This window comes from Anser cygnoides, chromosome 2 (genome assembly GCF_040182565.1).
Source record: "Anser cygnoides isolate HZ-2024a breed goose chromosome 2, Taihu_goose_T2T_genome, whole genome shotgun sequence".
Lineage (NCBI taxonomy): Eukaryota > Metazoa > Chordata > Aves > Anseriformes > Anatidae > Anser > Anser cygnoides.
Genome location: NC_089874.1, coordinates 68,628,490 through 68,645,682, shown reverse-complemented (window position 1 = coordinate 68,645,682; position 17,193 = coordinate 68,628,490). Strand labels below are relative to the sequence as shown.

The following is a 17,193-nucleotide window of genomic DNA, read 5'->3' as shown; positions in this document are numbered from 1 at the left end:
GGTAGGGACAGCAAAAAATCTTGATTGAACTGACAGGTAAACTCATATTGTTTTTATTAACTGAAGAAGTATTTAAACGGTCTGACATGCTCACTCCACCAAGTGTGTTCACCATGCAGCTGTTAGTGGCCACAAGGTCATTTTCTACATAGTAATTTAGCAATGCTATGACTAAGTTCCAGTCCAACCCTCTCCCATTCCCTTTATGATCAAAACAAGCAATAAAGGGTTGCAATTTCTAAGATTTAACAACAAAAAACAAAAACAAAACAAAACAAAAAAAACTTTTTTAGATAGAATCAGTGTTGGGTAGATACAGATCATCATGAATGGACCAACATACAGTAGTCATTTCTTGCAAAAACTACTCTTGTTCATGCAACGCTTCCATTTTAATGTCAAATAGGAGCAATGTTGCTGAACTTATTAAGCAGCATGTGAGTTGCATGGATGTCCTCTGCCCCTTCCAGGGACCAGTCCCAGTGAGTGTCCCCCTGGCCAGGGCTTGTCAGGATAAGAGTAAGGTGCCCAGATGCCTGGTGTTGGTGGCTGTGTCACAAGCAAGTGTGGTGGTGGGATGAGCACTGCTCTTCTCCCGGTAGTCATGGGGCTGCCATTCAGGACTTCTGCTTTTCCTTGTTTCCCAAAAGGGACGGCTTGATCAGGAGACTCTATTTTCTTGCCTAGAGTAAAGATTATGAATGTTATTTTCCTGAAAGCAAACAGTGCTTTTCTTTCTTTTCCCCAGTGGATGCTGTTTCTTCTACATGCAATAACCCAAGTGTCTTGGGGTTTACACTTGAGCATCTGAGTGAGGAAACCATTAATAAGATAGTTAGTCCCCGGCTAAGAGCCAGTAAGTCCTCTTTGCTGGTTCTCACTGATGAATTTAAAAGACGTTAAGTCCTACTAACCCTGCTGGTACATGTGGCCCATGTGGTGGTCACAGACAATTGCTGATTATAGTCTTTATTTTCAATGCACCCACAATGCTGCGAAAATTATTTCAATTTAAATGAATGCTGTGGATCTGCTTCCAGGAGGAATCTGTACTGGCTTGGTCCAAAATTTCCAGTTCATTTTGGCCTCTCTAAGAAACAGCTATCCATCTAAATGCAAGACGGTTATGATGGTACTAATTTACTTTTCTCATCTGCATTGATATAAATACAACATCTTTTGCATGTGCTGCACTGTTTTTTACAAATGAGAGCAGAAGGCTTTGGCAGTCAGGAAAGGTCTGGTCCAAGACAGAGAATGGAGTATTTGTCTTCACTCTTTCTCAAGACTGCCCTGACTCTGGTACCAGTGCTGTATCCTGCACATTTCTGACTAGCCAGGGACTCCCTCATCAGAACTTACCACATATGTTTATTTGCCCTAAGACCAAAGCAGTCATATAAAAAGCTTCCATCTCATTCATAACAAGTTTTTCAATGAAAACCTCAATTTGTAAAAGAGGAAAAAAAGTCACACCTGGCTTAATTCACCAGTCCAGAAACAATGCTGAAACTTAATTCCTTAAATGGGTTCTTGGTTTCATGACTGGCATGACTAATAGCTGGGATTTGAATAAAAAATTTTGTTTGCAACCCCCATGCCTTGATAAACCTGTGTGACACACAGTCTAGTCTAAAAACATGCCTTTCCTGGGTGGCCATTGGATTATGGACTTCTGTAATTGGACAAAAACTGTGCAGTTATAGTTATCTGATTCCTTTCAGCTTTGTATTATCCCATTTTCTCAATCCTTCCCAGTCACCATTGGATGACAAAGGGGATCTTATCAGGAAGGTTGTAGGAGTTGTTTAATTTTTACCTTCTGCTTGTTTGGGATAGATTTCACTCTTTGTACTTGGTGCAAGTAAATCCTCCAGATCTTGCATCATGGAATTATTGTTGATTTTGTTGTTTCTCTTGTTTTTATCCTCTTCACGTTGCTGCATAAATGAAAATCATTGAGTTTAGTTTGAAACTGAAGATCTAATCTGTGAAATGGTGGCCTGATGTCATGCTTGGCCTGGCTATGTGGCTTTGTTGTTAGGAAAGTAATGTATATGCCAAGTTCAAAGTGTTGCTGAACCTTGATCCAGTGACCTAGGGTTAAAACCTTTTTATGGAAAGAAAGTGCACCCCAGGCAGAACCAAGAACCTTATAAGAGATGGCTCTGCTCCTGTTAGGGCAAAGGACTTTGTGATAATGTGGTTTATGTCTACCAGACCTGTGGGTTTCTGCAGCTGTCTATTTGTCCCCATGGGAGTTTTGTTTTGTTTCAAATTTGCATTTTAGGGGGTAGGTAGGAGTACCAGTGATTAAAAAACAAACAAAAAAAAAAGTGGATGAGGAGGAAGTGAGGAAGGCACAATAGCATGGTGATGAAGAGTAGTATAAGGCTATCTTTGTTGTTTGTTTGTTTGTTTGTGTGTGTGTATTTTTAGGTCTTAAAAAGATTCCCATATGGATGACAGAGAGAGAGGAATAACAGGGAGCTGTTAGGAAGCATAGGCTTCCCTCTCTTATGCAAAGAGAAAACCCACATGGATGCTACTCCAGCTCCACCCCTCGTCCCAAGAGTTCGATCCCCAATGGAAGGTATTGCATGCTGGAGCTATGGTGTCCAAAGTGACTCATGGCCTAGTTACAGCTGAGAGATTCCAACCCACAGGGAGGCCTCTGTCTCCTTGGACAAACCTGGCAGACATTTGGACAACCACAGCAAATCTTGCTGAGCTCAGTGGGTTGTCATACAAGGGTCTCTGGCAGGGTCCAGCAACTCTGAGGGAAACTGCTACTACCAGACCAGCACAGCCCTGGTAGCAGCCTTGGTCATAGCTCTGCTGTTTCTCATTGAGGCTAATTATCTGAGCAGAGCTAGCTCCACTTCTGCAGATGTTCTGCTTCCAGACCTAATTCATGTTAGTTCAGGCATCTTTGCATCATAGTCTTCTGCATGTTGCAATCTCCCTCAATTCTGGGTAACACAAGGTCCAAATCCTACCCTGCAAATTCTAGTCACTTCATCTGTCTCCATCTTGGTTTTCCCATCTATATAACAAAGACAGATACCAGCCTCCTTTGTAAAGTGCTTTGATAATTATTGGTGTGAAACATTATTGCCATGTTGTTATTTAGGGCTCTTTGCTCTTCAACTTGTATGAAATCAGGCTGCTGTTTTGATACACTTATCATTGTCCCTGGGAAATCTCAGGCTCCAAAACATTACTTGAACTTTGAGGTAACTTATTTTTGTAGGTGGAAATTGCAGTTTACGGGAACACTTATTGTAGTTTTGATGTATAAAATTGTCTGTTGTGGGATGTGACCACCCTTTGCCATTAGCCATTCAATGTTATCAGAGTGGAATGAACAACCATTAAATGCATCCTCCCCTTGTGTCACTAATGTGGTCTGAATAAAAAGCAATTTAAAAGCATATGTGTACATCAAACTTGAAGTACATGGTATTTCAAACATGGCTTTGCAGGGCAAGTACTTACCATTTGCATTTTCTTCTTCAGCTCTGCGTTGGCGCGCTGGTATGCTTCAGACACAGCATTTAGGTAATATATAGCAAGGCTACAAAAACAAATACGTTGCTGTAATGTTAGGATTGGGGAGAGAGAAAGTTTCATAGACAGGAAGCATAAAATTCATGGAGGTGCTGCCTTCCTGAAAGCACCAAGTGAAGCCTAAAAATCCAAACTGACTTCCTTTAGGACCCATTGCAACCCATATAGTGGGCCTGTGTGCACCCAAACATCCCAGGGAGGACTACCTATGGGACTTAATTAGACTTGATTCCTGAGCCTGGACTACACTGCCACTTACAGAATCACAGAATGGTTTGGGTTGGAAGGGACCTTAAAGATCACTTAGTTCCACCCCCCCTGCTATGGGCAGGGACACCTTCCACTAGACCAGGTTGCTCAAAGCCCAATCCGACGTGGCCTTGAACACTTCCAGAGATGGGGACATCTGCTGCTTCTCTGGGCAACCTGTTCCAGTGCTTCACCACCATCAGTAAAATTTTCTTTCTTATATCTAAGTCTAAATCTCCTCACTTTTAATTTAAAACCATTATCCCTTGTCCTCTCACTACACTCCCTGATAGAGTGTCTCCCTCTCCAGCTTTCTTGTAGGCCCCTTTTAAGTACTAGAATCCTGCTATACGGTCCCCCAGAGCATTCTTTTCTCCAGGCTGAGCAACCCCAACTCTCTCAGCCTGTCTTCATAGGAGAGGTGCTCCAGCCCTCTGATCAATCATCCTTGTGGTCCTCCTCTAGACTTGCTCCAGCAGGTCCATGTCCCTCTTATGCTGGGGGCTCCAGAGCTGAATTCAGTATTCCATGTGGGATCTCACAAGAGTAGAGTGGTAGAATCACCTCCCTCAACCTGCTGATCGCACTTCTTTGGATGCAGCCCAGGATATGGTTGGCTTTGAGGGCTTCTGCCCATTGCCAGCTCATATTGAACTTCTTATCAACCCAACACCCCCTAGTCACTATACCTTAGGGCTGCTCTCAGTCCATTCTCCACTCAGCCTGTGTTTGTGCTTAGGATTGCCCTGGCCCTGGTGCAGGACCTTGTGCTTGGCCTCATTGAACTTCATGAGGTTCGCACAGGCCCACCTCTCAAGCCTGCCCAGGTCCCTCTGGATGGCATCCCTTCCCTCCAGGATGTCAACTGTATCACACACCTTGGTGTCATCAGTAAACTTGCTGAGGGTGCGCTCAATCCTACTGTCCGTGTCACCAACAAAGATGTTAAATATTTCCAGTCCCTGTACAGACCCCTGAGAGACACTACTCATCACTGGTCTCCACCTGGATGTAGTTGTTGACTGCAGCTCTTTGCGTGCAACCATTCAACTAATTCCTTATCCACTGAGTGGTCCGTCTCTCAAATCCATGTGTCTCCAACTTAGAAACAAGGATGTTGTGCAGGCCAGTGTCAAATTCACTTGGTGGGGATAAGGACTCAAGTTCACCATTTAAGTTTTACCTACTTCCTCATATCTACTTTTCTCACTGGCTGTCTCCAAGCTACCTTTAGAGATTCAAGACTTAGGAAAAACTCAGGCTGCCTTGTGGCAAAGTCAGTTAAGGTGGGCTGAACCAGTCTAACAGCTCAGCTCTGCTTAAATAAAAGAAAAACGGCCTGCCTGCCTCTGCCTTGTCTGTCTTCCTCTACATCAGCGATGGCCCTTAGGTCCTTTCTTGATGGTGAGCTCATACAGCTTGTTCTCTGGAGGAAAATCAATACAGCTGATAAAACATGTGGCTTTCTGCTATGTGTTACAGGAGACAAAACAGATTAGTCAAGGAGCTTAGAAAAACAAATAGGAAACCAGGAAAACCATGACAGAACAAAGACCTGAACCGTCTCCTGAAAGGTGCATTGCTCAACTCACAGTCCACCAGTTGCAAGTGAGCAGAGATGGGAACAGAGGACAAGTAGGAACCAAGTGGGAGCAGAGCCACTGGCTTTTGTTTTGATTTCTTCTTCTGCAAAAAGGACATGCCAAAGCAGAGGAAGAAACCAGCCAAGCTTGAGGGCACTGAAAGGCAAGTGGGTTCTGAGAGGGCATGCTGGCAGCCGGTCTTTGGTGTGCAGAGAGGCACATGCTTCAGAAGAAGCCCAAGTGTCTGGGGCTGTCTCACTACCACCTGATAATATTTAGGTTGTCAAAAATGTCTTCTGCTTTTGTAGAGAGCTTTTATTCTCCTTAATTACAAACATCATCTGCTTAGTGACTCTGGACCATTCCTGGGAAAAGCCTAATCCATTTAGTTCACTGCTATTGTGCTTTGTTTTTTTAAAAAAAAATCTAATATTAAAAAAAAAAAAGAGAAAAGGGCAGACAAAAAAAAACAACAAAAACTTTTGTCAAAAAAAATATTTTCCTGATAGTTCACAAACACAACATATGACTCTGGCCCAAGCTCAGCATCGTCAAATGAGGCTAGAGGATTTTAGTACAGTGTCTGACTCTAACCACAACAAGGCACCATTTACAGTCATATTGGTTTCCAGGTGAGAGATTGGAAAGGGATACTCTGGATGGCCTTTCTGGAGACTTTTTTCAGGGGTCTGTCTGGAGGAAATACATTTATTTCCTTTTGCCTAGAATTAAACTAAAACTCAGTCTTGGTGATCTTGGTGATTTAGGCTCTTTGTCCCAACAAAGCCTTTTAGAGTTTTTATTTTTGTTCTTCTGTAAGGATGTGATTTTTTTTCTTCTACACTATGAAACTGACTGCTTAGGAAATATAACACCACCATAATCCTTTGAGGCTACTTGTACCATAGCAGAAGCTGAAGACTTTAGAGAGAAGGCAAGAAATCAGGGTCTTGCATATGACTTACAGTCCAGAGAAAATGGTGAAAGAGATATAAACCTAAATTTCTGTCTCTCTGTATATTGCCTCTCTTCTAGCTAGGGGTGTATGGCTTTTGTAGGTGGACAAAGATCGTGCATTAAATGGGATTCTCTCAACTGAAAAGTTTCCAAGATGAGAAAAATCCTTAGAAAAAGTACGTGTATGGTGGCTATAATTCTGTCCGGAACTTTCTCAAGAAAAGTTTACATGCACATGGTAAGCAGTACTTACACCATGCATCTGATGCTGTAAGGACATGCAGGAGCTACTGGCAGCAGGCTGTAGGTCTGATTTATCTGGGCACAGTGGAAGCATCAGCTTTTTATTTATTTATTTTTTTAAATGGCTGTGACCCTCTCAGTAGCCGCACAACTGGAAGTCACCAATATCTAATACCCCCAAAAGCTGCACAGACAGTGTATCTGGGTGGGAAGCAAGGTTGTTTTAGGTAATGTGGACACAGAGTGGTATCTCTCTTTTTGCACAGGGAGTCAGGGCAGAGACCAAATGGTGTTTTAAGGAGAGATGGATCCATGGAAGACTGTGGTGTGGGAGTGAGGAGCAGCCCTCCTCCTGGAAAAGGGATGATGAAAGGAATGTCTTCAGCAGGTAAATGGGATTCATGCTGTTTGCTATCCCAGCTGTCAGTGGAGTAAAGGGCAGGAGATTGTCACTGACCAAAATGTTATTTTCAACATTCTACCACTCTCATGCCACCTTTTTGGAGGGTTTGCATCAAAGCCTCAAAAACTGATTTGCAGCTCTTGTAAAGGTTATTCATTTGGGCTGGATTAGTTTTGCAGTTATATCTGCACTTCATATCAGCAGTAGCATCTGTGAAGCCTACAGGACTAGAGCTAATAATTCAACAATATGCTTGGCCATACTGGGGATGTGACATGAGACTGCCTTCTGCGTGCATCAGATCTGATTTTTCCAAGTATTCTTTTGTCTGCACCAGTTACAGTAACTGATCATTTTTATTTAGGTTAACATGAGTAAGGAGTTTGAGGCAAGTAGAGGGATGCTGGTTGATTTTCAGTTTAATTGGGATTTTTCTCAGGCTGTTCCTATAAGAAATTCCATAACACATAAACTTGTATTTGATTTAATTCAATAGTATTATCTTCAGTGTAACCTAGTAAAAACAAAGGATCACAGTGCCCAAGAGAAGTGGACCAGATCAGAGGCCCATCTCCAACGTGCACATACGCCAAAGGAAGTGTAAGAGAGGCAAGCCTGTGTAATATGCTCCCTGACCCTCTCCCCATCTCAATCTGTTTAGCCTAGCATGTTCAAAGCTGTCTGTAAACTTTGGCTATGGCTTTCCCACTCATTTTGATAGCCCTGAAAGCCTCAAGAGTAATGCCAAAAATCTCTTTTAAAAATACAAGTAAATGAGAACTGCCCTGGTCAGGCTGCTGAAGGAACTAAGGATTAAGCATGGTTTCAGATGTGGCTTCAAAGCTGAAATGGTCTGATGCTATTGAAACAAATTTCAGATATATTACTTGGAAGAAAAAAGAAAAAAAAAACATATTTTTGGAACATGTAATTTTTGAATGCCATGCCTTGGCAGTGCTGTAAATACCACCAGCTGTGACAGAAATTGCTTCTCCACAAGGTACCAGGCTGAGACTGTCCATTTAGTTCCTACGAGCTACTGAAAATTTTAGAGATGGAAGCTGTGACAACCACGACGTCTGTGTCAGCAATGTGTTTCATCTACATGGTTATGTTTAATTGGGTTAGGAAATTAATTTTTGGGAAATTGGGTCAGGCAAGGGTTGGGGGGGGCGGAAGGGAGGGATGCAACAAGGAGTGTGTCTGCTTTCATCCAGGCCATTATCTCAGCAGATGTACCTTGCTAAAATTACAGCATTTTTTTCAACCTCTTTCCATCCCTGCAAGATTGGGCATGTAATATTGCAAGGAAAACTTACACCATGAGTAGAATTGCAGGAATGATCAGTCCTGGGTTTGCCATGTAGCTGAAGATCTTGGCAATAAAAAGTGGGAAATCAAGCTCAATCGTCTCTTGAATGACTTCATACATCCTTTTCTTTCCACTGGAAAGAGAAATAGTCAGTTAAGGAGTGTACAGAACTCCTGGAGGGATACAGAAGCTCTCAACTTAATGATGATAAGTAGCATGTTTCCGCTCTGCCAGTGAGCATGATCTTGCTGTTGGCCAGCAAGGATTTTTAAGTAAAAATTCTACTGAAATTACTTCATTTCAAATTTTATTTTAGTCCTCTCCCCTCTCTCCCTCCTTTAGTTATACAAATAATCTCTGTTAAACCAACTTGCTCCAAAAGATAGTATGTTTATTTCAATGTGCAGATCCTTTATGAATTCTGCCTATTTACCATCCTGAAATGTATAAAAACCTACAGATTGCAGTAACTATACATTTCTGATCAATTTCTTATTAAATGCAGCCTTCTCATGGTAGAGGTAATTTTCCATATGCAAATCCCAGCTTTCTGAAATAATGAATCAACTTGAAGAGCTGTTAAGTAAGGACAAAAATAGCAAGCTGTGATTATGGCTTAATAGGAAACTCAGTGAAAGAGTCATTTCAAATTGGATTGGTAAAACAGATGAGAATGTTCTGTGTGAAAGTAGCACAAATCTGTAAAAATTGGTGGTTGGGCTGGTTTGCATAATTGACCTTCTTCTCTCCCCACTATCTATGAATTCAGCCCCATGAGTGCCATTCCTCATCTTTAAGCTTGCTTCCTTGTGAGATCTTGCAGTCCCTTTAGATTCTGCTCAGGAAGGCATTGGATTCCTTCCTTATAACAAAAGTCAATAAAGTCCAAGTGGCTAAGTGGGACTCCAACTTCATTGGCTGCCTTAAACCTAGGAGAGTTTTCAGTCAAGTTATGGGTGGAAAGTTATGCTGAGGGGAGTGAACCAGGCTAAGTAGATTTTGAAGGTGTGATTGGGAGTTAAAATAGTGCTCTCATTTCAGGTTAGTCATATCTAAAGGATAGCATGCAGGCAACAAGTTTCCTGACAGATCTTCGGATATTGCATGTTGACACCTATCCTTGTTACAGAACAGACGGAATTCTGGTCTATTGCCTTCTCCCCAAGTCATTTAGCTTTCTGATGTTGTTCTCAATTAGCAGAACAATTTGTTCCAATCTGGTTCTTTGCTGTGTCAGACTCAGTGGGCCTAGGAAATGGTGTTACTCAATCAGATCAGACATTATTGGCATGTTAATCCAGTCCACTGAATGCTCTGAACAGTGCTAATTTAGGAGAGAAGGGGAGGAAAAAGAAGGCTTTTTTTTTTAAAAGCAACAACTCCTCAGGCTCAGACCTATCCATTTCCTATTTTCCATCAAAAATTCAACACAGTTCATGCTGTGGGATTTCTTGGCTCTATGCAAGGTCTTGGGAGGCTTTAGACTCTAGTTTTGCTACCATAATGTTGATGAGAGCCTTAGGGCTGCTCCTGTTGCTTTTTTCCTGGGGGCTGCACCTCGCTGTCCCACCCCTGCTGTCCTCTGATGCTTCTCCATCACTGTGTGTTGGGGAAAGCACCATCAATCAGGTAGCAGAGGAGGAAGCAAAAAAGCTGGGTTTGCAGAGCCTTCCAGAGAAAAGCAGACATGCTCAGAGGAGGCGCAGCACCCATAGCAGACTGGGCGGGTCCTGTGGCTTCACATCACTAGGGATTTAACAAGGAAGGAAATGGAAGTATTATACCATCTTTGCTGGAGACCAGGCCTTCAAACTTCGTGAAATTAATCCCTTGTAGCAGAGCAAAAACCTTGCATTATTGGTGTTTTGCTAGTACCTGAATGGTCCACAGTCAAAGGAAGGAGGCAAGGACATGATGGTGTAGGCCACAGGCAGGAGGCTGAGGAACAGGATTAACAGTAAAAGTCCCATGTAAAAGTTGTTAGACTTGGATGCTTTGAATACTCGTTCATGAGGGACATTGCTACTCATAACAGCCCAACATTGAAAATACATGGAGGTTAATAAGCGCAGCACATTTATACCCACGAGCCCTGGTGCATAAAAGGATCCCATCCTGAAAAGGAAAGGAGAGGAAAAGATGTTTTTTTTTTTCTTTTTGACAGATTGGAAGGGTTTTTATTTTCAATAGAAGAAAAAATGTTGCTAATGTTGTGGAAAGCTTACCCACAACTAAAGTCCGAGTGGGAAAGCTTGTGCTATCTATCTTGTGTTTCTGGAGGAGAAGTTGCCTGCATCCGTGTTAATGTACAGTGACCATAAATTGAGGACCAGACAGATCTTAGACCTCAGTGGTTGCAAGGAAAGACTTGCAGTTTGTGACAAAAATTGTTTGGGGATAGCTTGGAATATGTCAAGTAGAAGAACCCAGCAGGGAGAGACATTCTTGAGTCTACAGAGGTGTTGTAGTAGAGGATCATTAAATCCTGGCAAAAGAAACCTTGCTCCCAGAGGAGGTGTGGGATTTTGTGTGGTTGCCTGTTGACTCTCATTCTGTCATATGAGCAGCTTTTGTTTGCCCTCCCTTGGGGCAATTTTGGGATATACTGTCTTGCCTGACATGTTCAGCTGACTCCAGGGCCAGCCTTGTGCTCACAAGTAAGCTCACAGCACCTTGCTCCCAAGCCTCTTCTGATCTCTTCCCCCAGCACGTGAGCCATCTTGAAAGGATGAAGTACATTTTTGTGAAAAAATGATTTTATAAAAGTGAGAATAGGGCCGGGTTTGCAAGACTGTTCTCTGTTTCAGTTGATAGTTCTTTGACAACTAAGCTGGCATTTTTAATTTTCTACTTTTTTATACAAGAACAGAAAGTCAAACAATCAGAGAAACCAAAACCCAAAGGCTATTCTATCTGGCTTGGAAGTCTTCTGACTACACTGTAGGTCTTTTTTTCAATAATGCAAAAACAAAGAAGGGAAATATCTTACCAAATCATTCCTTGGTTGAAGACCAAACCCAAAACATTGCCACTGATGTCAAACTCTGCATAGGAGGGCTGCATGGGAAGAGAAAGAGTTTGTTTTTGCTAGAGGTACCTGCTATTGCTTGCTGTAGCTGCTGGGTATAAGGATACTTATTTAAATTTGATATAGAGTAATTTCTGGGAGGGCTCCCACTGTGTGTGCACTGCTTGAATAACCAGCACCTGGGCTGTGGGCTGCCTTTCTCTTGGCTTGCTTAAAATTGGACAAATGTACGGAGGTGCTTAGAGTTGCACAATGTTTATATGTTCTCTCAGCTAGCAAAGTCAATTGTGAACAAAGGAGCCATGGCACAGGACTCGACTTTATACTCCAGCTGGTGTATCTGGCTGCTGATTTGCAGTTTTATTCTGGTAAAATATTGAATGTTAAAACAGTCATAATGATGATCTGGAGGGCAAATGCTACACCAGATATATCCATGTCCCTAGGTCTTGCAGCAGCAGGCTGCTGCAGAACAGAAGTGGAGAGCCTAGGGGAGAGGAATGTGAAGGAATATATTACCTGGTCAGTAAGAAGTGGCATTTTGCCCTGTTCTAGATAATAGTTAAAATATTGTTTTCTGTGGATCGGCCCTTCTAATGTGGGTGCTAAAGGTGGTAAGTCCAGAACAGGCAGGTCTAATCTATTGACAGTATTTGTCACTTTATAAGTTATTATTCTGGTAGATTTGCCTATGATGACACTACTGTTCTATGAGTATATGCATAAAAACTCAGGTCCAATTTAGCAGCTTATACTATGTAAAGTTTTTTCTGTTTTCTCAAAAAAATATTTTTTTATTTCAATACAGAACACAATTCTGAAAAATGATGGGTGATGCCCTCATATGTTTGAAATATCCTGTGTGGTATGTCTGCTTTCGACCCAATTTGATATCTGATTCTGTCTGAATCCATCTGTTTTTATCACTTAAATGAAAAAAATGAACCTTTTTTTCACAGTTTCGCTCTGTATTTGTGCAGCTCCAGTGCTGGCCGCTTTGTAATGTTACCTTTATGAATACCAAAGAGTTCAGCACTCCTGTGTGTTATGCATACATGAGAAGGGAAAGAAGAGCTCTTTACTCCTCTGCAGCAAAAGTAACACCAACCTCCAGAATAGATCAGAAGACTGTGCTATGAGTAAAGCATCCTACTGCCTGCAGGGCAGGCAATGAACAAGAAGGGCTTTAAGAAGAGATGAGTGTAGAAGGGCCCAAAGGTTTGAGGTTATAACAACTGAATGAACATCAGGTCAATTTTTTTCAACTCAACTTCATCTTTTAAATTCCTGAGGTGCGAAAGATAACTGTGTTTTTGTAGGGTACTTTCTGGGGTGAAACTGATTGATCCAGAGTAGTGATGCAGAGACTGCCTTCACAGCTTAAATTATCAAACAAGACCAGAAAATGGATGGAATCATTCAAAATCAATCTGTGTCATATTTGAACAAATGGCCCTGTATTACCTCTAGCTTCTCAGCTATAAGACATTGACTTACAAATCCAGCCTCTAGGTCCCAGCACCAACAGTAATTCACAAATCTGACAAAGCAAGCTCGGATAAAATCTCCCACCAGGATGGTTACATAGGTCACCAGGATATCAGACACTGTGAGCCTTACAAACTCCTGCAATTTAAAGCACAAACAAAATATTTAGCTCCTATAATTTCAGTAGCTCATTCAGGGAGTGCATTTTATTTATTAATCTATCTCCCTCTATATGACAGTAACCTTCAGAACTGCATGATGTGAGTAATCTCCCTACCTGTTTTCAGCCACTTGGCAGTGCCAAACCTTCACTTTTGTGCTTGGGAATAACAAACTCCCTTACAGCTATTAGCCCTGATAGCTGTTATTAGTATTATTGACTGCGCTATATGTTGTGGCAACACATAAAATGGAAGCAGAATGCTAACGCTGCAATAAAGCTGTAAAACATGCAGACAAAGAAGGTAATTTTGATGGTGCTGTCACAGAAATCTGTGCTACTGTGGTTTACATTTGTGAGCTGTTTTTGCAGGTATTTCACTGTTCTGAAGAACTACAAAACTTTGGTGCATGATGAAAGCTGCCCAAAGCAAGAGAGTTGAAGGGTAGGTTTGTGGGGTGAAAGTTGTGGTGCTGAGGACTTAAAGGCCACCTTCCATGCATCTCAGGGTGGGTTATCTTCACCTAGCTCTGCCCTCATCCCCTGGCCTCATGGTGCATTAGTGGTTGGGATGTGTCAGGAATTCCCTTGGGAACACATCCTCTGGGTCAGGCTTCATCTGTGTGCTCCAAAACCTCTCTGCAATGCAAATCAAGTGCAACAACAAGTGGAGAAGACAGGTTTGCTTTGAAGGTGCTGTCATGATCTGAACCAAGGTATGATGTAGGCATGACCATAGGCTACCTGGACTTTTTTTACTCTTTTGAAGGAAGTGTTGGAGGTCTGTGTGTGTTGAGGGTTTCACGGCCATAGCTTGAGAACAGTGGTGAAGGATTTATATTGCCTTGGTACTGCTATGTGAGAGCTGGGAAAGGAGATGTCTTTTGCAAGGAAAACTTAAATCCTGGAAATGCTAAAAACATCAACCATAAAAACAAAAACACAAAAACAACACCGAAATCATCCCAGAGACTTACTGCATAACAAATTTCTTACAATGCCGACAGTTGTCTCCCAGCAGGGTCCCCTGGGCACGTCTGCAGGATCGAGGGGAGGTGGGGTGTCAGCACTGCTGTTCCCCATGGATGAGTTGTGGTGGCCAAGCAGCATCCAGCGTGTGATGTTCTTCACAACATCTTCTTCAGCCAGCTGCAACAGAGAGATACCTCAGCCAAAAAATGTAAGGATATGGTGACCACAGAGGGTGCCAATGTGTTCCCCTCTCTACCAGCTACCATTCCTAATACAAGAAACTACTTAAAACGGATTTGAAGTGACAGCACTGGAAAGAAGACTAGCACAGAACCTTGCTCCCTTTCCCCAGGTGTCAGGGAGCAGCCCCTCCAGATCAAAAGAAGCTTGGGGGCACCATGAGTTTTGGGGGATCAGCAGCCAGCTCCCTGCACATGGAGGAGCCAGACCTCCAGCAAGATGAGACATGGTTTGAGGGCCAGGGAGAGCAAGGAGCAGGGCTGCTGCTAGTATGCATGGAAGAGGAGCCTCTGTGCAGTTCTCCTTCCTTGCTTTGTTCTTCATTGTCAGGGCTGAACAAACCTCCCTGATTCCTCTTACTCTTCTCAGCTTAAGTAAGGGTCATTTTTTTCTATAGATCAGTTAGACATTTATCCTTTCCTGCTGTTATCTGCCTGCTGCATACTACCAGGATAATGCTAAAGTGGGGAGGGCAGGGGAAAAGGAATATAAATCACATCCTTGGGGTCTGCATTAATAGAAATTGCAAATAGTGTCAGATGGAAAAAAAAATACCCTAATATTCTGTGATTTTAGATGACAATAATAGACAGATCTAGGAGTTCTTTCTTGAGTCCCTGACCTCTGCTCAGCAGCAGGGAGCTCTGTTCCCAAAATCCATCTCAACCTCACTCTGGGACAGCTTGATGCTTAAAATGCTTGAGAGCACTGGGGAGGGGTGGGGGGCACTTGCTGCAAAGTGTGGGATTGCCCCTGGTAGCCATGGAGATGTGCTGCACTCACCCTTGGCTCCAAAAAATGCTAGTGCACTTAGCTTTTCAACTCAGCCCTTACTTTTTCATTGACGTCATCCATCAAGGCCAACAGGAATGTGTAGAGGTTCCCCAAGAAGAGGGCAAAGATGCGTCCCAGCTGCCACTTCAGCCCGATACGCGGATGGTAATTTTCGAGTGCAGCGATGGTTTCAAACAAGGGGGGGCAAAACATGCCCAGCAAGGACATCACAATTTCAACCTGCCAAACAAGGAAAAGGCTACTGCTAACAGCAACAACAGAGACTACCTTACTGTGAGTTGTGACCAAAATTAAGTGTGCACGATGACCCCTTTCAACGGGGGGCAAGCTAACAAATCTCTTTAATATCAGCAAATGACTTTCCACTAGAGCAGGGCAGCAGAAGTGGAAGCAGCACATAATGGAGAGAAAGTTGTGTTATGTAATAGTGTGCCACCAAATTAGTTTCTGCTCCTCCCTGCTAACAGAGGCCAATTACAGTAATAAGGTTTGGACCAAGGGACATGTGGAGTAGAGCACGAGCTGCCAGCAACCTGTCGGCAACTGGCTGGAGATTCTTGAAGGTTTTATGATTAGGAGGGAGCCAAAATGAGCTCAGCTCCTTGGCTTAGTGTGCTGGCAGCACAGCAACAGGCTGCAGGGCTGGACTGCAGGGCTTGCTCCTGCAAGAGGACTTTTGTTATTATCTCAAAGGGATGAGCTCTGCAGAGTGTATTCCCTGTCAGTCCAAGCTCATGCATATTTAGTTTCTTCAAGTCACTCATACTATTGCCTGCATCAGCTCCTCATTTGTTATTTTAGTTTTAGAGGAAGCAAAAGACTTGTCTTAAAAAGTAATTAGTCAATGCTAACGTTTATTTGCCATATTTGGCATGTCCTTTTGCAATAGGCAATTATGGATGTGAATGGAAACGCATCAAGGACTCAGTGTTGCAGCCCAAGAAAATATGTCCCCATCTCATATTTATTCTTCTGTATGGGGCAAAGTATTGGGTTGCTGTGGTCAATGAGATCATTGATGTGTCAGCATTAGGTCAGGCATGGTTTGCAAACACTATCTTCTTTTTACAGCCATCTAGTGCCTGTTGGCCTGCAGAGGACTGTGTCTGGACAGCCACCGGCAGGTTCTGACTCATGGGTCTCTTGTTTCTTACTTTTGTTTCCAGAAAGAGGAACAGTACCCAGAATTGTGTATATGCAGATCTTAAGTTATTACCAGGAAAGTCTCAGTTGCGAGACTTTTTTTTTGTTTGTTTGTTTGTTTGTTTTCCCTTTGGGAAAAGTTAACTAAATAAATCAAAGCATTTTGTGAGCTGTTTTGCTGATGTTTTCTGATGGAATTACGAAAATGCATAAGTTTGAATTTGAGTTGCCTTTGATATTTAGATACATGGTAATGGAGTATACATTGAAATTAAGCCTTTCAATAGATAGAAACAATTTTGTGTGAGCGTGGGGAGAGCTTCGAGTTTGAACAGTTCATTCCAAAATAAGACAAATATTTTTGACAACTGACATTTTTCTGCTGATTGTGAAATCTTATTCCCATTACTCAGAAGGAATGAAAAAGATCTGAGTTTAACTTCGTGTCTTACAATGGACATTTTCAACACTCAGCTTTCTAGTACAACATAATATTTGAGCATTAATATATAACTTGAAGTTGATGCTTTAAAAAATGGTGATGTAAGTACTGAAGGCCCATTGACTCTTAATGCAATTTATTGTGAGAGCATTTTCCCCTGCCTACAGGAGCTGTTAATTTGCCCTGAAAACTCTCAGTGAGACCAGTGTGATTCCTGGCTAACACAAGTACAAAGTTACAGAGGGACTTTTGAACATGGTGGGGAATCCCTCTTCTTTGGATGCCATCTTCAGGCTGTGGCAATGATTATGCTGATGTGCAAGGAAAGTTATTACATCAGAAAACTGGAAGGAAAGTTTCCATACCTCATTTCTTTCATACCACCCAACATTTTGCATTTTGGAAAATGTCTGGGAGCGTTTCACCACAAAGTAAATGAGGTAGCCACTCCCACACAAGCAGCATATGATGAGGACATTGGCCAGGACCCGCAGGAACCTCCTCAGGTGGATGTTCTCATCTTTGTTGCTTTCTTGCTCATCCACGATAGATTCCTGAAAAAACAGAGATACTCACAGAATTGGAGCAAGTAAGTTGTAGCACTGAGC

General features: G+C 42.4%; 1 protein-coding gene across 1 annotated transcript in view; it reads right to left on the bottom strand.

Annotated features, from left to right (window-relative positions):
- Nucleotides 1-426: 426 nt before the first annotated feature.
- The window catches only part of TMC2 (transmembrane channel like 2), a 33,431-nt gene continuing 16,664 nt past the window's right edge, over nt 427-17,193 (bottom strand). Inside the window, exons 11-20 of the mRNA XM_048053392.2 lie at nt 16,951-17,139; nt 15,040-15,219; nt 13,990-14,142; nt 12,843-12,971; nt 11,307-11,374; nt 10,193-10,432; nt 8,325-8,450; nt 3,499-3,577; nt 1,820-1,940; nt 427-683 (exon numbers count right to left, since the gene is read on the bottom strand). Of these exons, the coding sequence (XP_047909349.1) occupies nt 427-683; nt 1,820-1,940; nt 3,499-3,577; nt 8,325-8,450; nt 10,193-10,432; nt 11,307-11,374; nt 12,843-12,971; nt 13,990-14,142; nt 15,040-15,219; nt 16,951-17,139 (1,542 nt within the window). The remainder of the gene's footprint in view (nt 684-1,819; nt 1,941-3,498; nt 3,578-8,324; nt 8,451-10,192; nt 10,433-11,306; nt 11,375-12,842; nt 12,972-13,989; nt 14,143-15,039; nt 15,220-16,950; nt 17,140-17,193) is intronic.